The sequence below is a fragment of the Microtus oregoni genome, unplaced genomic scaffold (assembly GCF_018167655.1).
Source record: "Microtus oregoni isolate MIOR12 unplaced genomic scaffold, Mior012 000016F_ref0000370, whole genome shotgun sequence".
Classification (NCBI taxonomy): Eukaryota; Metazoa; Chordata; class Mammalia; order Rodentia; family Cricetidae; genus Microtus; species Microtus oregoni.
In genome coordinates this window covers 17,221,311-17,245,394 of record NW_024543075.1, presented here as the reverse complement: position 1 = coordinate 17,245,394, position 24,084 = coordinate 17,221,311, and the positions used below count along the sequence as shown (strand labels likewise).

At 49.4% G+C, this 24,084-nt stretch overlaps 2 protein-coding genes and 1 pseudogene across 4 annotated transcripts; 1 reads left to right on the top strand and 2 right to left on the bottom strand.

Annotated features, from left to right (window-relative positions):
• The first annotated feature begins 1,963 nt into the window (after positions 1-1,963).
• On the top strand, positions 1,964-8,053 carry LOC121457770 (cardiotrophin-1). Of its 3 annotated transcripts, XM_041666751.1 has the most exons (4): positions 1,964-2,022; positions 3,206-3,324; positions 5,366-5,835; positions 7,621-8,053. In XM_041666751.1, exons 1-3 carry the CDS (start codon positions 1,998-2,000, stop codon positions 5,831-5,833), a joined length of 612 nt encoding a protein of 203 aa, XP_041522685.1. In that variant the 5' UTR covers positions 1,964-1,997; the 3' UTR covers positions 5,834-5,835; positions 7,621-8,053. The 3 variants fall into 3 exon arrangements, with proteins under 3 accessions (XP_041522685.1, XP_041522684.1, XP_041522686.1); XM_041666750.1 differs by lacking the exon at positions 7,621-8,053 and having other exon boundaries at positions 5,366-6,973; XM_041666752.1 differs by lacking the exons at positions 1,964-2,022; positions 7,621-8,053 and adding an exon at positions 2,198-2,285 and having other exon boundaries at positions 5,366-6,973.
• Positions 7,265-9,238, bottom strand: LOC121457661 (cardiotrophin-2). Its single transcript, XM_041666577.1, has 2 exons — positions 9,077-9,238; positions 7,265-7,723 (listed from the first exon to the last, which is right to left on the bottom strand). The coding sequence occupies exons 1-2, from the start codon at positions 9,236-9,238 to the stop codon at positions 7,265-7,267; spliced, it is 621 nt and encodes a 206-aa protein (XP_041522511.1).
• A 5,180-nt stretch (positions 9,239-14,418) lies between these two features.
• Positions 14,419-17,624, bottom strand: LOC121457660 (annotated as a pseudogene).
• Positions 17,625-24,084: the final 6,460 nt, after the last annotated feature.

The following is a 24,084-nucleotide window of genomic DNA, read 5'->3' as shown; positions in this document are numbered from 1 at the left end:
CCCAACAGTGGGGATGCCTTAAATAAAAGAAGCCAGATGTGGCAGCGTGCTTTAGCTAATTCTACCTTCTAAGTTCAGACAGGACCCTGGTTTAGCTCCCACGTTGCACTGTATAAACGTAGCTCCAGGGAATTCAATGCCCTCGTCTGGCTTCCCCCAGCCGCTGTGCTCAGATGCACGTATGCACCCAACACACCCAACATACACATAAATGAGAAGGAACGAAGATAAATGCATCTCGGTTGATTTGATTTGACGCTGACCCATCAATAGATAGGGCCACCTGCATACTTGTGTGGTCACGCCCACCATGTCCGACAGCATTTCTGGAACCAAACTGTCAATGATAAAATCTCAGCTCTGTCACACCCACCTGCATGACCTTGGGCAAATCGTTTGTCCTTATCCCTTCTATAACAGGGAAATAAGTTAACGTGTATATATACATAGCATCTAGGGCAGTGTCTGGCACAAGGTGAATACCCAATAAATACTGCTGGGTAGCGTGTGGCTGTGGCCACTGCGGACAGTCTGGCTTCCAATGTACCTGGAGTGCACTCCAGGAGCGAATGCCTTGTTCTGATGGCTTGCTGATGCTAACGTCCTCACACAGGCCTTTTCAGGCCTTTTCAGGCCTTTTGCTCCCAAACTCCATTATCTGACGCCTGAAACCTAATGTGGGTCCTCTCTGTTCCAGAGCCCGAGACAGAGTAGGTGCTTGGCACCAATTGTAGAGACAAATGTATGCAAGGCTTTCCATATCTCCCCCAGGGTGACGAGCTGCTGTTTGGGTGTGACCTGTCTGAAACCTGTGCTCACCTGTGTGAGAGGCTGCATTCCACTGCCTAGATACACACACATAAGTGTGTGTGTGTGTGTGTGTGTGTGTGTGTGAGAGAGAGAGAGAGAGTGAGAGAGAGAGAGTGTGTGTCTGGGTCCAGATGCCTAAACACACATGCATGTGTGTGTGAATGTGGGTTGGGGTGCCTAACATAGAAATGTGTGTTTGTGCAAGCGTGTGTGTGTGTGTGTGTGAGAGAGAGAGAGAGAGAGAGAGAGAGAGAGTCTGGGTCCAGATGCCTAAACACACATGCATGTGTGTGTGAATCTGGGTCGGGGTGCCTAACATAGAAATGTGTGTTTGTGCAAGCGTGTGTGTGTGTGTGTGTGTGAGAGAGAGAGAGAGAGAGAGAGAGTCTGGGTCCGGATGCCTAAACACACACACGTGTCTGTAAGAGAGAGAGAGTGTGTGTGTGTGTCTGGGTCCAGATGTGTGGGTGTGTCTGGGTCCAGATGCCTAAACACACATGCATGTATGTGTGAATCTGGGTCGGGATGCCTAAACATTGTGTGTGTGTGTGTGTGTGTGTGTGTGTGTGTGTGTGTGAGAGAGAGAGAGAGAGAGAGAGAGTGAGTGTAGGGGGTCTATAACAGTAAGGTGAGGGGAAGACCTGTCTCACTCCCGATTAGAGTGACAGAGAAGGTAGAAGGCATCTAAGACAAAAAGCTAGGCCGGGAGGGGGGGCATGCCTTAGGTGCGCCCTAATCTAGACAGGCCTACCCTGGCTTCTCTCTCTGTCTTGGCCCAGGGGGAGTACCTGCCTTGGTTCCTCTCCTGCCAGTCCTGCAGCTTCCCAGCTTCCTCTCAAAGCAGCCCTTTTTGTCAAGCTCTGCCTCAGGTCAGAGCCTGAGTCTCCTCCTCCCAGCAAGACACAAGAGCTGCCTTAAAGGCCCAAGTGCCCGTTCGCTGTGCCAACACCTGCCTTCCCACTCTGGCCCCTTCCCAGTCTAAGCCTTACAAGCGGGTTACTGAGCTCAGAGCCAAGGAATCTTGCCTGAAAGTAGTGGTAGGAAGGAAATGTTTGGGGTCTGAGCTATGATTGGCCGAGCCCGAGCCACGCCCCTAACCCTTTCCCCCCTTTTTCCCCCTCCCCTTCTCCCCTCCTCCCCTCCTGTAGGGGTGTGTTGAGGGAAACCAGGATCGGCCAGGGGCCAACATGAGCCAGAGGGAGGGAAGTTTGGGTAAGGGGCTGAGCTACTGAATCCTGGGTCCCTAACAAGAATACGAGTGAGGGGGGTCGAAAGCCTGGGTTTGGATTCCTGTCAACACCGAGTCTGGGAGGGGAAAGACCTGGGCGGGGGGAGGGGGAGGGGGAGGGAGGAGACGCCGGTGTCAGGTAACCAGCGGGTGAGTTGGGAGAAAGGGCAGGAGCAAGGGTTTAGAGGAGGCCTGGAGTTGAAGCTTCAGGGTCTTGGGTTCAGGGGTTAGAGCACCGACTATATGGGTGAGTACACCCTGAAGAAGGGCTGGGGTCGGGCTGGGGCCGGATAACAGTGCCTATCAGAGTATTAGGAGAGAATCAAAGCTGGAGGATTGGAGGGAGAAGCTAGTTAAGGAAGCTTCATAACTCCTACGGAGGATCTATGAGTGACAGGAAGAGGGCAAAGTACGGGCTTCTGAGATCTTGGCCCGCAGTGGAAACTCAGACGGAAGGGATTGTCGGGTCGGGACTACATTCCCCAGCATGCATTAGAATTCATGTGGTGTGATGTTGGGAAATGTAGTCGTCTTCATTTGGCACCGCTCTCAGGTTTGTGCCAGCGACAGGTCAGACTGTTGTTGAGTTGATACATTGAAGCTGTTGAACCTAGCACTTCACCTGGAAGCATCAGGAAGAGAATAGGTCTTCGGTTTCTCTATCTGTAGAACAGGCCGGGAAAACGTGTTTCGAGGTGAAGTTCTGTGCTTCAGTGATGCTGACTGAATTCAACCAACAGTTGGAGAAATCCAAAGATATATGAACTTTGTCCTTAAAGGGTCTCAGGATAGCATTGGTGGTATAGGATAAGCATAGCTGCCCTCTAAGGAGTTTCAGAATAAGGCAGATTCACACGGATAAAAGAAGCTACCTTGGAAATATGAACAAATTACCTAAAGTGGAAGAAGAAACTGATTTGAGGTAGTGAGAACCTGAAGGAGGCAGATTATGAATTTGTTCTTAATAGCATTTCTGCAGTGATTTGGAGACAGGAGAGACAATTCACATAGAGAAACTACTTGGGGCCTGGTTTTCCCTCCATTGGGATGGGACATAGTCACAGAGCAGAACCTCTGGGTTTGGAAAGAGCCATCTAGGAAAGATAATTAAGGAGTAGGATTGGGTTGCACTCATAACCCCTCATCCTCCCCTCTCGTTCCCACCAGAAGATTCCCAGGATGACTCCCCAATCTCCTTCCTTCCCCATTTGGAGGCCAAGATCCGCCAGACACACAACCTTGCACGCCTCCTCACCAAATACTCAGAACAACTGCTGGAGGAATACGTGAGTAGGGACTGGGGTGTGGGGTGGGGAACACACACCTCCAGCTGCTGGAGGAACACGTGAGTAGGGACTGGGCTGTGGGGTGGGGAGCACACACCTCCAGCTGCTGGAGGAACACGTGAGTAGGGACTGGGGTGTGGGGTGGGGAACACACACCTCCAGCTGCTGGAGGAACACGTGAGTAGGGACTGGGGTGTGGGGTGGGGAGCACACACCTCCAGCTGCTGGAGGAATAGGTGAGTAGGGACTGGGGTGTGGAGTGGGGGAGCATGCCCCACAGAGGTCTTCACCCATTTCTTCCACCTCATCCCTAGCAGTGGCAATCAGAGTTTCTGAGGGGAACATTAACTATCTTCGGGCCACACAGTAAAGTAGAGGACCCCACCAGTAGCCAGTAATACTGAGCCTCCTGGAGGCTCCATCCTTGGTGCTGGAAATCAGAACCAGTGTGAGGAACCAGAGGAACTCTGAGAGTCAGGAAACCTAGATCTGAGCTCAGTACGCTCTTGAGGTCTCAACTCTTTGCACTGTCAGATGAAGCAGCTGAACAGTGTGAACTGTGACCATTTCCACCTGGGACATTCAGAGAAGCCAAAAAGGGGTTTCAGTCAGGGGCAAAATTTCTACCCATGAGGGGACTTTCCAGAGCAAAAGGGGCCCACCAACATAAAAAAGACTCTTCTAGATTACCAGGTGTAGCGGGAAAGGCTGGTGTTTTGATTCAGACTGTAGGGTTGCTACCTGAAAACCTTGGGATATAACGGTAAACCTGAAAGAGGAACCTAACACTGGCAGTTGGAGGATTCAGCCAGCTTTGTAGGCAGACCAGACTCCATCTCTGCTGCTTCCCAGGGAACCTACTGCCAATCATGGCTTGTGCTCCACCCATTTTTAAATTATATTCATTTATTTTGTGTGCATGTGTGTGGGCACCCAAGGGTCATGGCGTGTATATGAAAGTCAGACAACAGCTGAGGGACTTGGTTTTCTCTTTTACTGTGTGGATCAAACTCAGGTTGTCAGACTGGCAACTATCTCAGTGGGCCGCGGTTTTCTTATTTACAAAGCCATCTTCGTCATTATCACCCATTTTTAGGAAGACACTGTATTCAAAGCAGCAACCACAAGGCCTGTATCCGAGGCAAGATATTTGCAAAGAATAAATATTATTGTTAGAGCATTTGACAAATTACAAATCCCCTTTGTCTTTCATTTGGTGGCAATCCAGTAGGGAAAAGGAAGTGAATTTGACTTGGTCCCTGCACTGTTTCTGTGGTCCTCGAGATAGAAAGACAGAACAGAGAGCATTCTTTACTCTCACAGACGAGAAGGCTGAAGCCAAAAGAAGGCAATGGTCTTGCTAGTAAGTAGCAGATAGGAGTTAAACCTACGGCTGGGACTGGAGATACGGTTTAACTGGTAAAGGGGCTTGCCAGGCAATTGGGTGACCAGAGTTTGATCCCCAGAACCAACATAAAGGTGGCAGAAAACTGACTCTATGAAGTTGTCTTTGACTGTCGCCTGTGCAGTGTGGTGCCAGCCTCCCAGCACACCATGGGCACACGCCAGCCCTTGGGAGGCAGAGGCGGGTTGATCTCTGTGAATTTGAAGCCAGCCTAGCCAGCAAAAGCTATAGTGAGACCCTGTCTCAAAATAAACAAGGAAAGCTAGGTGTGGTGGTGCACACCTTTAATCCCAGCACTCGAGAGGCTGGCATATCTCAGTGAGTTCGAGGCCAGCCTGGTCTACAGAGTGAGTTCCGGGATACTACATAGTGAGACTCTTTTCTCAAAAGTATTCCCCGAAAAAAGTAATTTTAAAAAAAATATTTATTGAGTTCTTCCTGGGTTCTAACGCTTAACTCTTATTAGCTGTTAGAGAAACAAAGACCGTGTAATTTCTTAGATTAATCTCAAACACATTAGGATCAATCATTTGCAAGAAACTAAGGCCTCAGGAGAGGGGAGGAGGGCTGTTAGGAGTGGACGAGCCGCCAACAAGGTCCCAGGAGCCCGGCTGACCGGTGGCCATATCTCCACAGGTACAGCAGCAGGGAGACCCCTTTGGGCTGCCGGGCTTCTCACCACCGCGGATTTCCCTGGCCGGCCTGAGCGGCCCGGCGCCGAGCCACGCGGGGCTACCGCTGTCCGAGCGGCTGCGTCTGGACGCGGCCGCCTTGGGTGCGCTCCCCGCGCTGTTGGATGCTGTGCGCCGCCACCAGGCGGAGCTGAACCCGCGCGCCCCGCGCCTGCTGCGGAGCCTGGAGGACGCGGCGCGCCAGGCTCGCGCCCTGGGAGCAGCGCTGGAGACGGTGTTGGCCGCTCTGGGCGCAGCAGCCCGCGGGCCCGGAGCTGAGCCCGCCGCCATCACCACCCTTTCCACCGCCAACGGCGCTCCGGGCGTCTTCTCAGCCAAGCTGCTGGGGCTCCACGTGTGCGGCCTCTATGGCGAGTGGGTGAGCCGCACCGAGGGCGACCTGAGCCAGCTGGTGCCTGGAGGCGTCGCCTGAGAGTTAGTACTCGTTCTTGCAAGCTTACTCTGTCCCACCTCTTTGGCTTCCAATTCTTTCTCTCCATCTGTGTCACTGTGTTCTTGCCCTGTCCCCGTCTTTCTGCAGTATTGTGGTCTCTTTCTCTTTGGATCTTGTATCCTCAGGGAGCTTCGTGCCTACCAGTTTCTCTTTTTTTACTCTTTTTCTCCCGTCTTGAATTTTTTTTTTCTTCAGGAGGTTTCTGTTTCTCGTTCTGTCTCTTGCTCTTTGTTTGTTTGTTTGTTTTTGAAACAGGGTCTTACTAGGTAGCCGTGGATGTCCTGAAGAAGCTCACTATGTAGACCAGTTGGCTTAGAACTCCGAGATCCACCTGCCTCTGACTCCTAGTTTCTCCATCTGTCTCCCCACGGTCCATATGACTATGTGTAACACGGAGGTGACACTTTCTATCCCTTTAGTTCCTTTGTCCTTTCCTAACCAGAAATGCAAGACCACCTACCCTCAGGACCATCTATCTCCCTGGTGCCTCTCTCCTCCCACCAGATCCTTTAGAGCCTTACCCCTCCCCCTTCAATGCCCTTCCTTTTCTTACCTCCACATCCCGTTCCCAGGGGCCCCCAGCCATAGCCTGGTCTATGGAGAGGGAAAGTCAAAAGCATCTTAAGAGAGTTTTATTTGAGAATAAATTAATATTTGTAAATAAATGTTTAACAATAAAACCACAGTTTAATGAAACAGTTGTTGCATATGAGGAGTGAGAGCTGAGGAGAATAGGATCTCTAGTGTACAGGAGGTGGGTTCCACCCGCCCACAGAGGCACAGTACAAATGCATCCACGAAGGGCCCAGGCCAGGGATACCACTTGTCAGTCCTGACCACGAAGTAGGTGTCCTCAGCAGGAAGAGCCCTGGTGACTGTGGCTGGGCATTGGGCCTCCATCCACTGGACAATTCAACAGAAGCTGCCAATGGAGAGGCAGAGTGGGAACCAGAACTCTAGCAAAAAGAGGCCTGTGTTCAGAAAGGTCTGTTCTCACCTGGGAGTTGAGGTAGACAGAGACAGGAAGCAAGCCCCAGGACTTCCTCAAATACAGGAAGAGCAAAGTCAGGGCAGGGCAAGCCCAGGGGGGAGACCAGCTGTCCTCTCCCTAGGATGGGAAGTGAAGCCTCTTCAGAAGGGCTCTTCTTTCCAACCAGGTAGTAGGACTATCAACACTCTGTTTGTTGATCCATCAGATGGGTCCATGGAGTCCTGCCCAGATCCGGAAGGGAGTTGCTAGGACCCGGCAGGAAGACCCAGGCCATAAGGAGTGGAGGCTTGGCTTCCAGAAAATAGTCCAAATATTTGGCTCAGGGGTCCTGACTGCTAAGTGAGATGTGATATGTTCTCCATCTCGGAATGAGTCCTCTGAGAGAAAAGCCTTGGGACTTCTGACAGAAGGCCGACCTTCTACGCTGGGTACTTAGCCTTGAGTAGAGCCAAGTCCCTCACAGCCCGATCCGTCCAGTGACCATATTCCCGGGTCACTATGTAGCCTCGACATTTCCTCTCAAAGGCCGAGGCCCCAAAAGGGACAAGTCCCAGAGTATCCTCTTCTGGGGGGATGGGCAGCCCCAGGGCAGTCATGATAGCAGCCATGTTGCCCAGTAGGCCTTGGGCCCTGAGTCTTGCTGCTCCTAGCTGGGCCAGCAGAATGAGACTGCCAGGATTTAAATCACTCTGGTCGTCCCCCACAAGCTGGAGGTGCTGGGTCAAGGCCAGGAAGGCTCCCTGGGCTTGCCTCAGCCGCTCTGCATCATCCATAGCGTGCCAAATCTTGAAGGAGACTGCAGCCCGTGGCAGACTACTGAGCTGGAGTTCCGGGGCTGAAAAGCCAGGGTCACTGAAGGGGCTGCCCTGGTACTGGAGCTGCACGAGAGACAGACAAATAGAAGGGACGTGACTGAAGGAGTTTCTGGGGGACATCTTCCCTCTGAGGCTGGCATTTCCCCAGAGAAGCCACCATCCACCGCCCTTTGGGAGCTGCAAGGGTAAGCAAGCGCACTGCGGGCTCCATTACGTCCTCTGTGCACCAGTGGTGCCTCACTGAACCGCAAGAACCCATAGCTCCACAAGGCAGTACTGTACAGTGGTAGGAAATAATACACATAAGTGTCTGACCTACAACAAGGGGAGAACCACATACTGATATAGGAATACCAGTGAGCACTATGACTGTATGTTCAGCCCAAGCACATTATTAAAATGTAACAGCTGATGTTTCATGTTTCTCTTTCTTTTGTCTTCTTCTTTTTTTTTTCTTTGTGGGGTTTGTTTGTTTTTTGTTTTTTGTTTTTTTTTTGAGACAGGGTTTCTCTGTAGCTTTGGAGTCTGTCCTGGAACTAGCTCTTGTAGATCAGGCTGGCCTCGAACTTACAGAGATCCGCCTGCCTCTGCCTCCCAAATGCTGCGATTAAATGCTTGCGCCACCACTGCCTGGCTCTTTATTTTTTAAATAGTATTTCATTGTCTAGCTGTGTGTAGGCTGGCCTCAAACTCACAGAGTTCTACCTGCCTCTTTTCCCCTGTTGCTGATCTGGAAGATATGAGCCAACACGCCCAACCTAGAGCCTGGATTTTGTAATCACATTGATGTAAAGGAAAACCATAGTGGGAGAGTTGTGAACTCCAGGGTCAGGACCAGACAGTTGTGTGAGTTAGGAAGGGACAGGCTCAGATAAGGCCAACGGGATCCCTGTCCCTGCTGCTGAGAATGGAAACCAGCACACATGAGTCAAGCAAACCAACATCCAAGACTCAGCAAGCTGCCAGTTCTACGTCTAGACAGTAAGTGTGCAGGTGGGAGCTTCTAATAAGGAGTTCCGCAGACCTGGTCCCAGACGCTGGCTTTGCGCTCACTAGCTCAGTACTTGAAGGCATATTACCTACCTCTCTACAGCTCCACCTCTCACCTGCAAAACGGATTCTAGCTCCACCTCTCAGAGAAGTTTGAAGAGTCCAGGAACCAATGGGATGGAGCAAACCCAGGGCAAGAGGTGGCTCCAGGACAGCACACGTGAAGTGAACACGGGTTTGATTCCCGGCACCCACATGGCAGCCTACAACTTCCCTTGGCCCCAGTTTCAGGAGATCTGATGCCCTCTTTTGGTTTCCTCAGGCTCACGGCGGGGGGGGGGGGGGGTCTCCTGGACCTGCTCTGCTTGCCCTGTCCAGGCCAGCACCTCCTCCCCCAGACCCCTGCCTGTGCCCAGTGTCACTCACATAGGTCTGCAGCAGTGTTGATGTGTTCTTCTGCATGTAGAGAGCCAGGCTATACGCTTGACTGATGGGCTCTGATGGGGAGATGGGGGCTGCAGGACTGAGGGGTGGCAACAGGCTCAGGAGGCAGAGGGGAGCTGGTACAGAACACAAGAGAGTCCACATTAAGTCCCTGGTCCCCTCATCAGGCATTCATTCCAACAGTGTCTTTGAGGAGGACAGCCTTTGTGGACTGATGTCTTGTCTATTCAAGTCCAAGCAAAGTTACCTGGTTGGCAGATTGTTTCATGCCCAGAACTCACCTTTAAGACAAGGTCTCACTGTATAACCCTGGCTGTTCTAGAGTTCACTATGTAGACCAGGCTGGCTTCAGATTCATAGAAATCCACCTGCCTCTGCTTCCCGAGTGTTGGGATTATAGGCCTGTACCACCATATGCAGTTGTGGGAGTGTTTCTTACCTGAATGCTCGTTAGAAATGTTCCCTTTACGAGCAGATGGGGGGGGGACTTGATCGGGGGAGGGGGAGGGAAATGGGAAGCGGTTGTGGGGACGAGGCAGAAATCCTTAATAAATAAATAAATTAAAAAAAATAAAATAAAAAAAAAAGAAATGTTCCCTTTATAAAAACCCATCCAGGCCAGGCGTCGGTGGTGCACGCCTTTAACCTTGGGAGGCAGAGGCAGGCAGATCTCTGTGAGTTCGAGGCCAGCCTGGTCTACAAGAGCTAGTTCCAGAACAGGCTCCAAAGCTACACAGAGAATCCCTGTCTTGAAAAAAACAAAAACAAAAAACAAACAAAAAAAAAATCCAGCTGTACTAGGCCACCTACAAGTATAATGTGTATCTTTCTGTACATTCATTATTTTTAGTAAAATTTTTTGAAACAGTCCAGAGAGATGGCTCTGCAGTTAAGAGCACTGGCTGCTCTCCCAAAAGACCCAAGTTCAAGTCCCAGCACCCACATGGTGGCCTACAGCTTTTAGCTCCAGTTCCAGGAGATCCAATGCCTTCTTTTTGGCTTCCTCAGGCACTAAAAACAATAAAATTAAAAACAACAGCAACAACAAACTTTGAAAAAAAATCAAAAGATGTCCCCAGAATCTAACTGCCTCACTCCTTATTGCCTGTAGCGTCTCGGGTTGAGCCCTGTCACCTCCCCTCTCCTCTGGTCTCTGGTCCCACCTGATGGCCTCCTGTGCAGTCTTTCCCACCCAAGCATGTCCCTCTACTATTCCAGCATCCCCATGGTCCCTCCCATCCAAGTATGTCCCTCTACTATTCTAGCATCCCCATGGTTCCCTCCTCATCCAGTGTAGACAAAAGACCCCAGGTGGACTGCAAAGACTTTGTTCCCTCAGAATTTTGTCTCTTTATGTTCGCCCACATTTCCCCCTTCATGACCTCATCCTTGCATGAAGGAGGACCACAGGAACCCCCAAAACATTTCCAAGGCTGTGTCCTTCCTTTTCTTTGGGTCTCAGCTCAGCAAAGCCTGGCCCCCATATCAAAAGAACTTCCAAGCAAGGCTGGCAAGCTGAGTTTGATCCTCAGAACACACAGTGGAAAGGAGAGAAACAAGTTCTGAAATTCCTCCTCTGGCCTCTTCATATCTGCACACACATCACACATGGCTCACACGACAGTAATACAGTATTAGAAAACAGTGTCCCTCTCCTGATTTATCATCTTTAGAGACCATGCTGCCTACAGTTATGTGTTTGTTTTGTTTTAAAACAACTTTATTTTATGTGCATTGGTGTGAGGGTGTCAGATGCCCTGGAACTGGAATTACAGACAGTTGTGAGCTGACATGTGGGTGCTGGGAATTGAACCTGGGTCCTCCGGAAGAGCAACCACTGAGCCATCTCTCCAGCCCGTTTTGTTTTCGTTTTTGTTTGTTTGTTTTTTTCAAGACAGAATTTCTCTGTGTAGCCTTGGAACTGGAACTCCGGTTCCTGTCCTGGAACTCTGTCTGTAGACCAAGCTAGCCTCGAACTCACCGAGATCCCTCTACCCCTGCCTCCCGAGGACTGGGATTAAAGGTGTGTGCCACCACTGCCTGGTTTTATTTATTTATGTATTCATTCATTCATTCATTTGGTTGTTTGTTTATTTACAATTTGTTACTATAGCTCCCTAATGTCGCCCAGGAAAGAGAACCCTTACGTGGTTCATTGCTGCCTCCCATACAATCAGCATTTGTTGAGTGAATGTAGCAACAGTCTTATTTCCAGGTTCTCGCTCTCTCCCTTTCTCTCTCTATTGAGTTCTATAGCGAGAATTTATTTATTTAATATCTTGACTACCAGCAAAGGAAGGGTTTCATTGTAACATGCATGCATTGCGCGCGTGCACACACATGCACACACACACACTTTATTCTTACCCTCTCCTATCCTTCTCCCCCTTTTTAAGGTTTCTTCCCCCAAAAAGTCCCCCCTCTGTTTTCATGTCACATGTCCATTGCCCCCTCTTGTCCCCTCTCATAGTCCCCGTTTTACATTTATGTCCTGCACATGCGTATAAACAGGTTCACATGCAATATTTGTCTGAATCTGGCTTATTTTGCCTAACACCATGATCTTGCTTCTCTTCATTTTGCTTGAAAATGTTATAATTTCACTCTTCTATAGATGAATGAAATTTCATTGTGTGTAAGTATCCCATTTCCTTTTTTCCATTCGTACGTTGATGGGCACCTTCGCGAGTTCCAGGCCCTGGCCATTGTGACTAGTCCTGCAATATGATGTGCAGCTATCTCTGCGGTAGTCCAGCCTTCTTGTTCATTTGAGACAGGGTCTCTGTGCAGAACCACACCCAATCTCTGCGGGGCTAGAGACAACCCCAAAGCTACGTGCATGCAGTATGAATATTCTCCCACTGAGCCTGACAGCCCAGGCCCCAGCATGCCTTTCATGCTTGGTTTTCACATGCAGTCTCACTAAATGCTCAGTCTGGCCCCGAGCTTTCTTTCCATCCTCCTGCTTCAGTCTCCTGAGTGCAGGCATCTGTGCTGATTGTTTCCCACTGAATACGTGCTGACAATCATCATCCTCCCAAATCCCTGATGGAGCTTGTGCTCCCCTCAACAGTGTGAGAGGCTCACCCACCCGGTAGGAGGAAGGTAAGTGCACATGGTCCCCTTAGTTCATTTAAGTCCCTAAACTCAGAACCAGTTGGGAGAGAACTGAAAGTAAAGGGACAGGTGCAGTGTAAGCTTTCAATCCCAGCACTGGGGGCGGGCAGAGGGGGACAGATCTCTGAGTGCTGGTGGTGGTGCACACCTTTAATTCCAGCACTTGAGAGGCAGAGGCAGGTAGATCTCTGTGAGTTTGAGGCCAGCCAGGTCTATAGAGCAAGTTTTAGGACAGCTAGGTCTGTTACACAGTGAACCCCTTTCTCAAAAAAACACAACAACGAATGAATGAATGAATGAATGAATGAGCAGGTAAGACAAGAAGACTGAGAGTAGAAAGCTTCCATCACCTATTCAGGAAGTTTGAGTGAGCTCATCTCTTCTCATGCACCGTTATATTTCACTTGTTTGTTTGTGGACGGGGTCTTGTTATGGAGCCTAGGATGGAACTTGCTATGTACTCCAAGCTAGCCTCAAACTCACCATCCTCCAGCCTCAAACTCAGCATCCTCCAGCCTCAAACTCAGCATCCTCCAGCCTCAACCTCCCAAATGTTGGAATCACAGGCATGTACCAGTATCCCCAGTGTGATTCATTTCTTTGCAGCACAAATCTGACCAGGTAATCACCATGCCACTGTAGATGCTGTCAGTCCCCTCCTGCCTGTCCCAAATCTCTGAACTATATAGTTAGTTCATTGTGTCTGCACCCCCATATTCATGCAACTGCAGAGGGAAAATTACTTTTGTTTCTTTCTTTGTTTTTTCTTTTATCAAGACAGGGTTTCTCTGTGTAGTTTTGGAGCCTATTCTGGAACTCAATCTGTAAACCAGGCTGGCCTCGAACTCACAGAGATCCACCTGCCTCTGCCTCCCGAGTGCTAGGATTAAAGGCGTGCACCACCACCACCTGGGTCTGGAAATTTACTTTCGTATTGGGCATACAAAGGTTTTTTTTTTCCTTGCCTTATTTCCTAAACAATATAACATACCAACTACTTAGACAGTATTGACGTTGCCTCAGCTGTTATAATCATCCAGAGGGGGTATAAAGCATACAGAAAGATGTGCATAGGCCACATGCTAATATCACATTTTATATAAGGGAATGAAGCCACATTGGAGTTTGGTCTCCGCTGAGGAAGTCCTGGAATCAATCCTCTGTGGATACCAAGAGACAACTGTACCAGCACGTAGTGGGGCTTCAATAAACACTCCTTGGATGGATGGTGAGTAGATCCTTTTATGTGTAAGGATGTGCACGGGGCCCTGAGACTGAGCAGCGGGAGGCACTGGCAGAGCCTCCTTCCGTCCTGATTTCTGGCCCTGCTGCCCTGTACCCTCACTCACCCAGCAGGCAGTACATTCTCCCTCCTCGGCTCCTTCCTCTGCAGTCTCTGGGTCTTTCCAGGGCACCTGCCCTCCTGTCCCTTGGGTAGCTTTATACCTGGGACTGAGCCCTAGGGCCGCCCAGTAGGGAGGGGAGCTACTCCCTAGGAAAGGAGGGCAGGCAGCGGACAGCGCCCTGACAGAAAATGAGACAGACCCAGCCAGGGGACAGGATAGAGAGCTTTGAGACAAACCAAGACGAGGGTATATATTCCAGGTCAACCAGAAGCCCCAGAACATGGAACAGTCAGTGAAGGGGACCCTAAGGTGACAACCTGGACCCCCACAGCCCCCAACCTTGACCTTAAACCCTGGTGGTTGAAAAGGAGGGGGCAAGGGCGGGGACAGGATTATGGGGGACAAAGGGGCAGCCCTGCTCCCTGCTGCTCTGCACGTCTTGGGATCCAATTTCCCAGGAGGAGGCCGCCCCCTGCTCCGCCCATGGGGACCCAGGCACTGGGCCCTGGCTTTCAAGGAGTTTGGAAAAGGAGCCGGAGGAGTGGACCCAGGTGTGACCCCTGAATACAGGAGCATGCCCTGTGCTGGCAATTTCACATGTCCGTTTGTTCAAGTACTCGTGGACTGAATGCCGGTCCCTATTCCAGGTGCTTGGCGTAGAATCCCTGCCCACGTGGAGCGGACTCTCTCGGGCATTTCTATATGCACGTATCATGTTAGACTTGCACATGTCACATACCCAGAGTCCTAGACAAATAAGAACTCGTCTGTACAGATGCACACAGACACACAAACACACCCCAAACACCTGAAATCCCAGCTGACGCACCTACATAGGTGCGAATGTGCGCTTAAAGCTGGTCACACACTCACGCGCAGCTGTCCGGGGTCCTCATCGGGCCGCATCTCAGCCTGTCCCTCTGCCCAGGTACAGTATACATGGACACACGTGCATTCTCCCGAGACCCTCTTCCCACCTGGAGAAGTGGGGGGGTGGATGGCAGAAAAGCTAGCTCTGGCGCCCCCTCGCTTTGGGAACTTGCTCACCAAGGGGTGATGATGCTGTTCCCTGTGTCAGACTGTCAGCCAGATGCTCGTCCTTACTCCCCACAGGGTTGGTTGACAGTCCACGCTCCTCTCCGGCAGAGGGTAATGTGGGAGAGGAACTCAAATTCATTCACAACAGATACAGTACAGCACCCACTGTGTATGGCCCTGGGGTGAACGGCAGCTCCCCCCGGTGGAGAAGGCCAACAATAAACGTAAGCTGACAAGAGCTAACGTTTCAGACAGGTTTGACAGTACATATTTGTAACCCCAGGACTAAGGGAGCCAAGGCAAGGGGAAATCTTGATTTTTTTTTGAGGGGGGGTCAGCCTGGACTATAGAATGAGACCCTGTCTCAAAATAAAATCAAGTAAAACAAAACAATCCAAGGTTTCCTCAAGTGACAAGTGGCTGAGAAGCCAAAAGGGTTCAGAGTGATTAGTTGGGGGTGGGGAGTGAGGCACAGTCAACGAAGGAGCCCCAGTCCAGAAAGGGTTAGCGGCTTACCTGGAATCACACAGCATAGCCGGGGCAAATCCTAGGCCCTGTCCCGGGCTTGGGGATGGAAGTGGGTCTCCAGAGCTGAACTGTAGACTCAGGAAAGAGGAAGAGGCCACAGACAGTTCTGGGTAGGGGGTTTCTAAACAGCATCTCCAAGGATGGGGGCCGCTAGATTGGCAAGTAGGGCCAGTGATAGGCAGGCGATGATGTCAGGGGATTAGAAAAGGCCCATTGAGTGGGTGCACTGAGGCGTGGGCCAGGGCCATGGCAGTGGAATAGAGGGAGGGGGGAGGGGAACAGATACACGATCTGCACTGCTCACAGGTGAAGGTGGACGTGGGCCTCACCCAGGAGGGAAGGCCAGCCCCCACCAGCCTCGCCGCTGCCTGCCCCCATCAAAGGGCTCATTTTTCCCTCTGAGCTGGAGGGTTTGCCTCCCATCCTAGGGCCAGCTCTTTTTGTCCAAAGTGACTGTCTTGGTGTTGGGGAGATCAACAGATCTGCCTCCCCCTTCTACCCTGCCCTGTGGGTCTCACTGTCTCGATGGTGGTCTGGTCTCACTTTGCCAATCCCTGGGGGATCCCAGCAGTTTAGAAGTCAGCAGGTTCAAAGTCCTGCCTGTGCTCATCACAGGCTTGAGAAAGATAATCTCTCTGAGATTTGGTCTTTCCTTCCTTCCTTGTCTGTGGTATTAAGAACAGAACTTGTGCCAAGCTTGGTGGCGCACGTCTTTAATCCTAGCACTAGGGAGGCAGAGGCAGACGGATCTCTGGGAGGCAGAGGCCAGCCTGGTAGTGATAGTAAGTTCTAGGTGCAGCATAGAAAGATACTGTCTCAAACACCAAAAGAGCGAGAGAGCGAGAGAGGAGAGAGTGAGAGAGCGAGAGAGAGAGAGAGAGAGAGAGAGAGAGAAACTCAACCCAGGCTCCTTCCTAAGCTAGTCAAAAGCTCTTTCACGCCGGGCGGTGGTGGCGCACGCCTTTAATCCCAGCACTTGGGAGGCAGAGGCAGGTGGATCTCTGTGAGTTCGAGGCCAGCCTGGTCTACAAGAGCTAGTTCCAGGACAGGCACCAAAGCTACAGAGAAACCCTGTCTCAAAACACCAAAAAAAAAAAAAAAAAAAAAAAAAAAAAAAGCTCTTTCACAAGTTTCGCTCCTGGCACTCCACTTGGTCGTTCGTTTTTAAATATTTAATTTTATTGTTTGTGTACATGTACGGATGTGTGTCTAGACATGGGTGGAAACGCCTGGCGAGGCCAGAAGATGGCCTTAAGTCCTCCTGCAGCTAGAGTTGCAGGTGTCTGTGAGCATCTTTTGAGCTGGCTCTCCAGCCCTACTTATGTTTTTGTTTGGTTGTTGTTGTTTTTTTAATAGGAGACCTATCATTTTTTTTAATTTTTGTTTATTCGTATTTTATGAACATCAATGTTTTGCTTGCATGTATGTCTGTGTGAGGGTGTCATGTCTCCTGGAACTGGAATTACAAACAGTTGTGAGCTGCCGTGTGGGTGCTGGGAATTGAGCCAGGGTCCTTTGGAAGAGCAATTGGTGCTCTTAACCTCAGAGCCATCTCTCCAGCCCCCTATTTAGATTTTTTTCAAAGACAGGGATTCATCCTATAGTTTAGACTAGTCTCCAAGTTAAGAGTCTCTGCCATAGCCTCTCCAGGGCTGGGATTACGGGTGTGGTTTATATAGGGCTACGGATTTAATCCAGGACTTTTTCAACACTAGACAAACACTCTACCAATTGTGCAACATCCCAGCACCTCATGAAAGTTGTGTGCTGACTTCCACTTGCGTGTGCATGTGAGCATAGACCCCCCCACACAATTAATTTTTTCCCCGGCGGTTATTTGACAATCCATTTTCCTTCAAGACATCGTTTCTCTGTGTAACCCTGGCAGTCCTGGAACTCCCCTCTGTAGACCAGATTGGCCTCGAACTCCAGACTGCCTCTGCCTCCTGAGTGCTGGGATTAAAGGCATGCGGTCTGACTGCCCTGTTATTTGACTATTTTTAATGTGAGTGTCGGCTGGGGCCCAACATGTGGCAGGTGAGGCCCAAGTTGGCGCTGTGCATCTCTTCCCGTAGAGCGACCACTCCAACTCGCCGAGGAGAGGCAGCACCCAGCGCACTGTGCAGAACACAAACTTGTCCATCTTCCCGACGGGCACATCTTTCATGATGATGAATGGCCTCCTCCTCCGGGTCCTTCCAAAAACTCTGCAGGGTCCTTCTCTGCATGGAAAAGCGACCTGGGGGTGATCCAGATCTCCAAATCCTCAGTCTGCAGGAGCCTGTGCTCACGGTTCCTCTTCATTATTCTCCAGTAGCCAGAAAGCAAAGCCAGGATGCCCAGAGCAGAGCAAACACTGTAGCCCAACAGTCCCCAGCAGGGGCGGGTGGGGGTGGGGCGGGCGGGGTGGGCGGGGTGGGCGGGGCAGGTTGCGCATGTAGCTGAGGGGGCCTGTAGCTCCCTCGCGGTAGCATGTCCTGTCTTACCTTCGACACCACCATACTTGCCACATTCAATGTTTTTAAATGATAATCTCAAGTTGCATCCATTTTCCTTCAAACAGAATAATTTCATCCTTCCTTATGGCTGAATAAAATTCCATCACACACACACACACACACACACACACACACACACACACGATATGTGTGTATAGATAGATAGATAGATAGGTAGATACATACATACATACATACATAAATACATACATACATACATACATACAATGTGTGTGTGTTCCTCTGTTGACATTTACCTAAGTTGATGTCATGGCATCAATGAGGAAGTATGTCTCATGTTGAGTCTGAGTCCTTTAGGTATGAAAGACCCTGCATTCTGTGCCAGTGTCCCTTTTATCAGGGGATTGCTGTTTTAAGCAGGTCTCACTATGTAGCTCTGGCTGTCCTGAAATCACTATGTAGGCCAGGCTAGTCTGGAACTCACAAAATCCTCCTGCCTCTGCCTCCCAAGGCCTGGGGCTAATGACACATGCCATCATAGCTGACCCTAGTCTTTTCGGTTTGTTTTCTTTTTCTTTTTTTCTTTTGGTTTTTCGAGACAGGGTTTCTCTGTAGCTTTGGACCCTGTCCTGGAACTCCCTTTGTAGACCAGGCTGGACTCGAACTCACAGAGATCGGCCTGCCTCTGCCTCCCGAGTGCTGGGATTAAAGGCATGCATCACCATTGCCCGGCTCGGTTTGTTTTAAGATGTATTTGTTTTTATTTTGTAAGTGTTTACTTGCAAGTATGTGTGTATATACATGTATGTGTGTATATACCATGTGTATGCCCGGGAATCACGGAGGCCAAAGAGGATGTCAAAGTTCCTGGAACTGGAATTCCAGACAGTTGTAAGCCAACGTGTGGGTGCTGGGAACTGACTTGGGTCCTCCACAAGAGCAACCAGTACTCTTAACCATTGAGCCATCTCTAGACCCTGAAATTAAATTGTTTTTTTCATTTTTTAAGACAGGGTTTCTCTGTGTAGCTCTGGCCTTCCTGGAACTCATTCTGTAGACCAGGCTGGCCTCGAACTCACAAAGGTCCACTTGCCTCTGCCTCCCAAGTGCTGGGATTAAAGGAATGTGCCACCACTGCCTGACTAAATTAAGTATCTTAATCTTAATAACTTGATTTTGTCTTTTTCCCCCAAGTTCTTGAATTGAACCAAGGACTTATTAGACAAGTGTTCTACCATTGGACTAAAACTGAACGAAATCCCAAACCCTACATTTACGGGGTTTTGTTGTTGTTGTTGTTGTTGTTTTTCGGTTTTTTTTGAGACAGGGTTTCTCTGTGTATCCCTGACTGTCCTGGCACTCACTCTGTAGCCCAGGCTGGCCTCACACTCACACAGATCCACCTGCTTCTGCCTCCTGGGTCCTGGCATTAAAGTCATGCACCACACTGCCAGCTCCACCTAGACTTTTATGTGGGTGCTGGGATCCCACTCAGGTTCCTGTGCTGGTGTAGAAAGCTTTTAACCCTCTGATCTGTTTCCTCAGTTCCCCCAATGATAACGACTTAAGGTCTCATCACGTTACTTCTGAGCCTAATCTCTGTCCCAATCACAAATGTGCTCAGAGATCTGATAGCCGCTCATCCCCCAAGACACCCAAGCCCCATCCTAGAATCATCCAGATGGGACTGGAGAGATGGCTCAGCGGTTAAGAGCATTGCCTGCTCTTCCTGAGTTCAATTCCCAGCAACCACATGGTGGCTCACAACCATCTGTAGTGAGGTCTGGTGCCCTCTTCTGGCCTTCAGGCATACACGCAGAAAGAATTTTGTATATATAATAAATAAATATTTATTTTAAAAAAAAAGAATCATCCAGATGCATTGTTTTCTTTTGTTTTTTTTTTTGTTTTGTTTTGTTTTGTTTTTCGAGACAGGGTTTCTCTGTGGTTTTGGAGCCTGTCCTGGAACTAGCTCTTGTAGACCAGGCTGGTCTCGAACTCACAGAGATCCGTCTGCCTCTGCCTCCCAAGTGCTGAGATTAAAGGCGTGCGCCACCACCCGGCTCCAGATGCATTGTGAGGGCCAATATTTACCCCAGTTCTATTCCTGACTATAAACCATCATTACTCTGTATGATGGGGGCAGGGTGGCAGGCTTCAGAAATGAGCAAGGCCATAGGAGAAAACACGGATATTGGTGGCTACACTTAGGGGACCACAAGGGTCTTTCTGTCTCCTATCCTGCACCTTTCTTTCTGTGATTCCCAGTGTCCCCAGGACAATGTCTCCTTCCTTCTGCCTAAGTCCCTGGGCTTTGTCTCTGCAGTCCTGCCTGACCTCACACCCCACACCTTTGCCCTCCAGCGCATCCTCCTTCTGATTCAGCCTTTCTCACACCGAAACCTCCCCTTGAGTTCTGCCTCTGCGGAGAAGCTTCTCAACCTTTAACCTTGCTGGATGCTGTAGTTCCTTTGGACTCTCAGCCCTGGAGGCCCCTCATCTATTGTTCACTCTTCCTTATCGCCCTGTCTCTGATGCCCCCTGCCATCTCTGCATCTTGCCACTGGGCCATGCACAATAGAGAGACAGAGAGGCTTCACTGCCTGTGAGTTACACTTTCATTTCAGGGAAAAAACTTTCAGAGGTGCTTCCCCCTCCCCTTTTCTTTCTTTTTTTCTCCTGTTTTTGGTTTTTCAAGACAGGGTTTATCTGTGTAGCCTTGGCTGTCCTGGAGAACTTTCTCTGTAGACCAGGCTGGCCTTGAACAGAGATCCACCTGCCTCTGTCTTCGCTGGGATTAAAGCCCTGCTGAAAGATGGATCTTTACCTATGGTTTCAGTGCCTCCGTTGCGCTTAGACTTATGGCAAGTTGGGAGCTCCAGGTGGAAGGGCATAGTGGAGGAAAACTGTTCACCTGTGGCAACTGGAAATAAAGAGGAGTAATGCGGGGGAAGAGGAGCTGGAGAGATGGCTCATTGGTTAAAAGCACTGACTGTTCTTCCAGAGGACCCGAGTTCAATTCCCAGTACCCTCATGGCAGCTCACAGCTGTCTGTAACTCCTGTTCCAGGGGATCCAATGCCCTCATATAGACATACTTGCAGGCAAAAAACTGTACATATGTACATAAAACAAAAATAAATTATTAAAAAATGCTTAGTATATAAATTTCAAAGCCAGCTCTGGCTACATATGCTAGTTGTGTTCAAGGTTACCCTGGAATCAGGCTAGTAGCCTGTTTTGAGACTCTGTCCATTTATTTATTTGTTTGATTGTTTGTTTGTTTTTTGAGACAGGGTTTCTCTGTGTAACAGTCCTGGCTGTCCCGAACTCACTTTGTAGACCAGGCTGGCCTTGAACTCATTTGAGATCTGCCTGCCTCTGCCTGCCAAGTGCTGGGATTAAAGGCCTGTGTTACAACCAGCTGGCTTTTGAGACCCTGTCTTCAACCAACAAACAAAAACCAAGCATGACTCTGGACAGAATGAACTGTTCTTGTTGGGGCTAAAGCAAGCTGCACCCAAGAGTCTGAGCTCTGGGAAGACTTCCGGGCTGCCAGTGCCTCCTCTCAGTGGAGTAGTAGGGCAAAGGGGATAATAAGGGGGCACCCAGTTCACTCTGTTGTAGAATACTACCTTAACTCTTTGTTAAACTATTTATATATTTGTTTAACAATGTAAAGTTGTGATGTTTTTCCTAACTAAATTAACACCTGATTGGTCTAATTAAGAGTTGAGTGACCAACAGCCAGGCAGGAGAAAGGGTAGGAGGGGCTGGCAGGCAGAGAGAATAAATAGAAGGAGAAAAAGAGAGAGAAAAGATCAATGAGCAGGAGAAGGAGGAGGGCTCAAGGGACCAGCCACCCAGTTACACAGCCGTTCACGGAGTAAGAAGTGAAGAAAGGTATATAGAAATAGACAATGGGTTCCACAAAACACAACACACACAAAGCAGAACACTGTTCGATAAATACCAACTAAGTCTATGGAGGAACAGACTCATGCGCATAAACACTGGAGATGTGATAAATCAACGCTTTGGAGCATGTCTTTAATCCCAGCACTGGGAGGGGCAGTGGCACCTTTGTGAGTCTGAGGGCAGCCTGACAACATAGTGAGTTCTAGCACAACCAGAGCTACATAAAAGGGAGACCCTGCCTCATAGGAAAAGACAAAGACAAAGTGGAAGTTATACACTTTTCAACGGAAGCTCATAGTGCTTGTCTTCATTAGATCTCCAGCTGTAGCTGCTTCCTTGTCTCTTGGGCGGCCTCGTGAGCATCCTGTGAAGACAGGTCTTGTATATACTGGCAAAGGTATAGGTCCTGGGCATCAACAGTGAAGGGATACCTTTGGTGTCTGGGTAAGCCATTGGGGCATTGCCAGATACCCAGGCTGAGTTTTATTTGTGAATGGGTAAACACATCTAGCTTTCCATATTTGTGGATTCCATGGTATTGACTTCAGACAACAACAAAATCAGACTAAAAACACTGTATCAGTAGTGCTTATATATGAAAGTCTCAAAACATTTCAAAATTTAAGGACTGGAGAGATGGCTCAGTGGTTAAGAGCACTGGCTGCTCTTCCAGAGGTCCTGAGTTCAATTCCCAGAAATCACCTTGAGGCTCACGACCATCTGTACTGAGATCTGGTGCCCTCTTCTGTCACACAGGCATACGTGCAGGCAGAACACTGTACATAATAAATAAACAAATCTTTAAAAAGAAATTTAAAAATTTAAATAAAGGCCGGGCGGTGGTGGCGCACGCCTTTAATCCCAGCACTAGGGAGGCAGAGACAGGCAGATCTCTGTGAGTTCGAGACCAGCCTGGTCTACAAGAGCTAGTTCCAGGACAGGCTCCAAAACCACAGAGAAACCCTGTCTTGAAAAACCAAAAATAAATAAAAAATAAAAAAATTTAAATGAAACATCATATTCAGGAGTAAAAGCATATGCATAGACATTTTCTTGTCTTTATTCTTAGATGTTGTGCAACAGCTATTTATGTAAAGTTTACATTTATCAGGCATTCCCTGTAACAGAGATGACTGGAGAAGGTGTGTACAGGCTGAAGGCACATGGACCTGCGCGTTCTCAGACCAGTGCTCTGGACCAGTCCGTGTGTACTAACAGACATATGTGCACACGGACCTGTGTGTTCTCAGACCAGTCCGTGTGTACTAACAGACGTGTGTGCACACGGACCTGCGCGTTCTCAGACCAGTGCTCTGGACCAGTCCATGTGTACTAACAGACATATGTGCACACGGACCTACGTGTTCTCAGACCAGTCTGTGTGTACTAACAGACGTGTGTGCACACGGACCTGTGCGTTCTAGACCAGTGCTCTGGACTAGTCTCTGTTTGTACTAACAGACGTGTGTGCACACGGACCTGCGTGTTCTCAGACCAGTCTGTGTGTACTAACAGACGTGTGTGCACACGGACCTGTGCGTTCTAGACCAGTGCTCTGGATTAGTCTCTGTTTGTACTAACAGACGTGTGTGCACACGGACCTGCGTGTTCTCAGACCAGTCTGTGTGTACTAACAGACGTGTGTGCACACGGACCTGTGCGTTCTAGACCAGTGCTCTGGACTAGTCTCTGTGTGTACTAACAGACATGTGTGCAGCGAAAAACCTGTTACATAACATGAATTATGCATAGATAGATTTGCATAAGAGAATTCATCGCTCTCTCTGAATCATAACAATCCAAAACACTTCTGAAAATTGAAACAAAGGTGAAAGGATATATAAATTCTAAAGTTGCTAAATGTCTTTTTTACTTTGAAACAAGGGCTTATCTGTAGCCTGAGCTGGCCCAGAAGTCATTCTGTAGCAGAGGCTGGCCCAGAAATTTCAGCAGTTCCTCTGCCTTGCTATCTGTTCTGCTCTTCATTAGAGCATCTGCTTCTACCTTTCAAGCCCTTGGGGGAAAGATCTGGAGTTTAAAGTCACCCTTCAGACAACAGTGAATTCAAGGACCGCCTGGGCTACGTGAGACCCTGTCTCAAAACAAACAACCCCAAAACAAATACAGTTTGGGCCTAGTGGCGCAGGGCTGTAATCCTAGTTACTAGAGAAGCTGAGGCAGGGGAATATTAAGTTCAAGATCTGTCTAGGCTACAGAGTGAGCCTGGGTCAGTTATTGACAGAACAGAGATTTAAATATGGGCTAATGAAGTTCTAAGGGCTAGCTGGGAGAAAGCCTAACCTAAGGCCAAGCTTTCATAATTAATAATAAGTCTCTGGGTCATTATTTGCAGGCTGGTGGTCCAAAGACAGTCTGACAAGAAAGCCTGCTGCACTGGAGGGCTGGAGAGACTTGGATGGGAAAGAGCACTGACCAGGGTGTAGTTCCCTGCTCTCACAGCAGGTGGCGACAGCATAGCCCCAGGGCCAGGCCATCTGCTGCTCTCTGCCCTCCATGGGCCTGCAAGCACATAAATTCACACCAACACGCACAGATACACACACACTTGCAATCTTCTTTTTAAC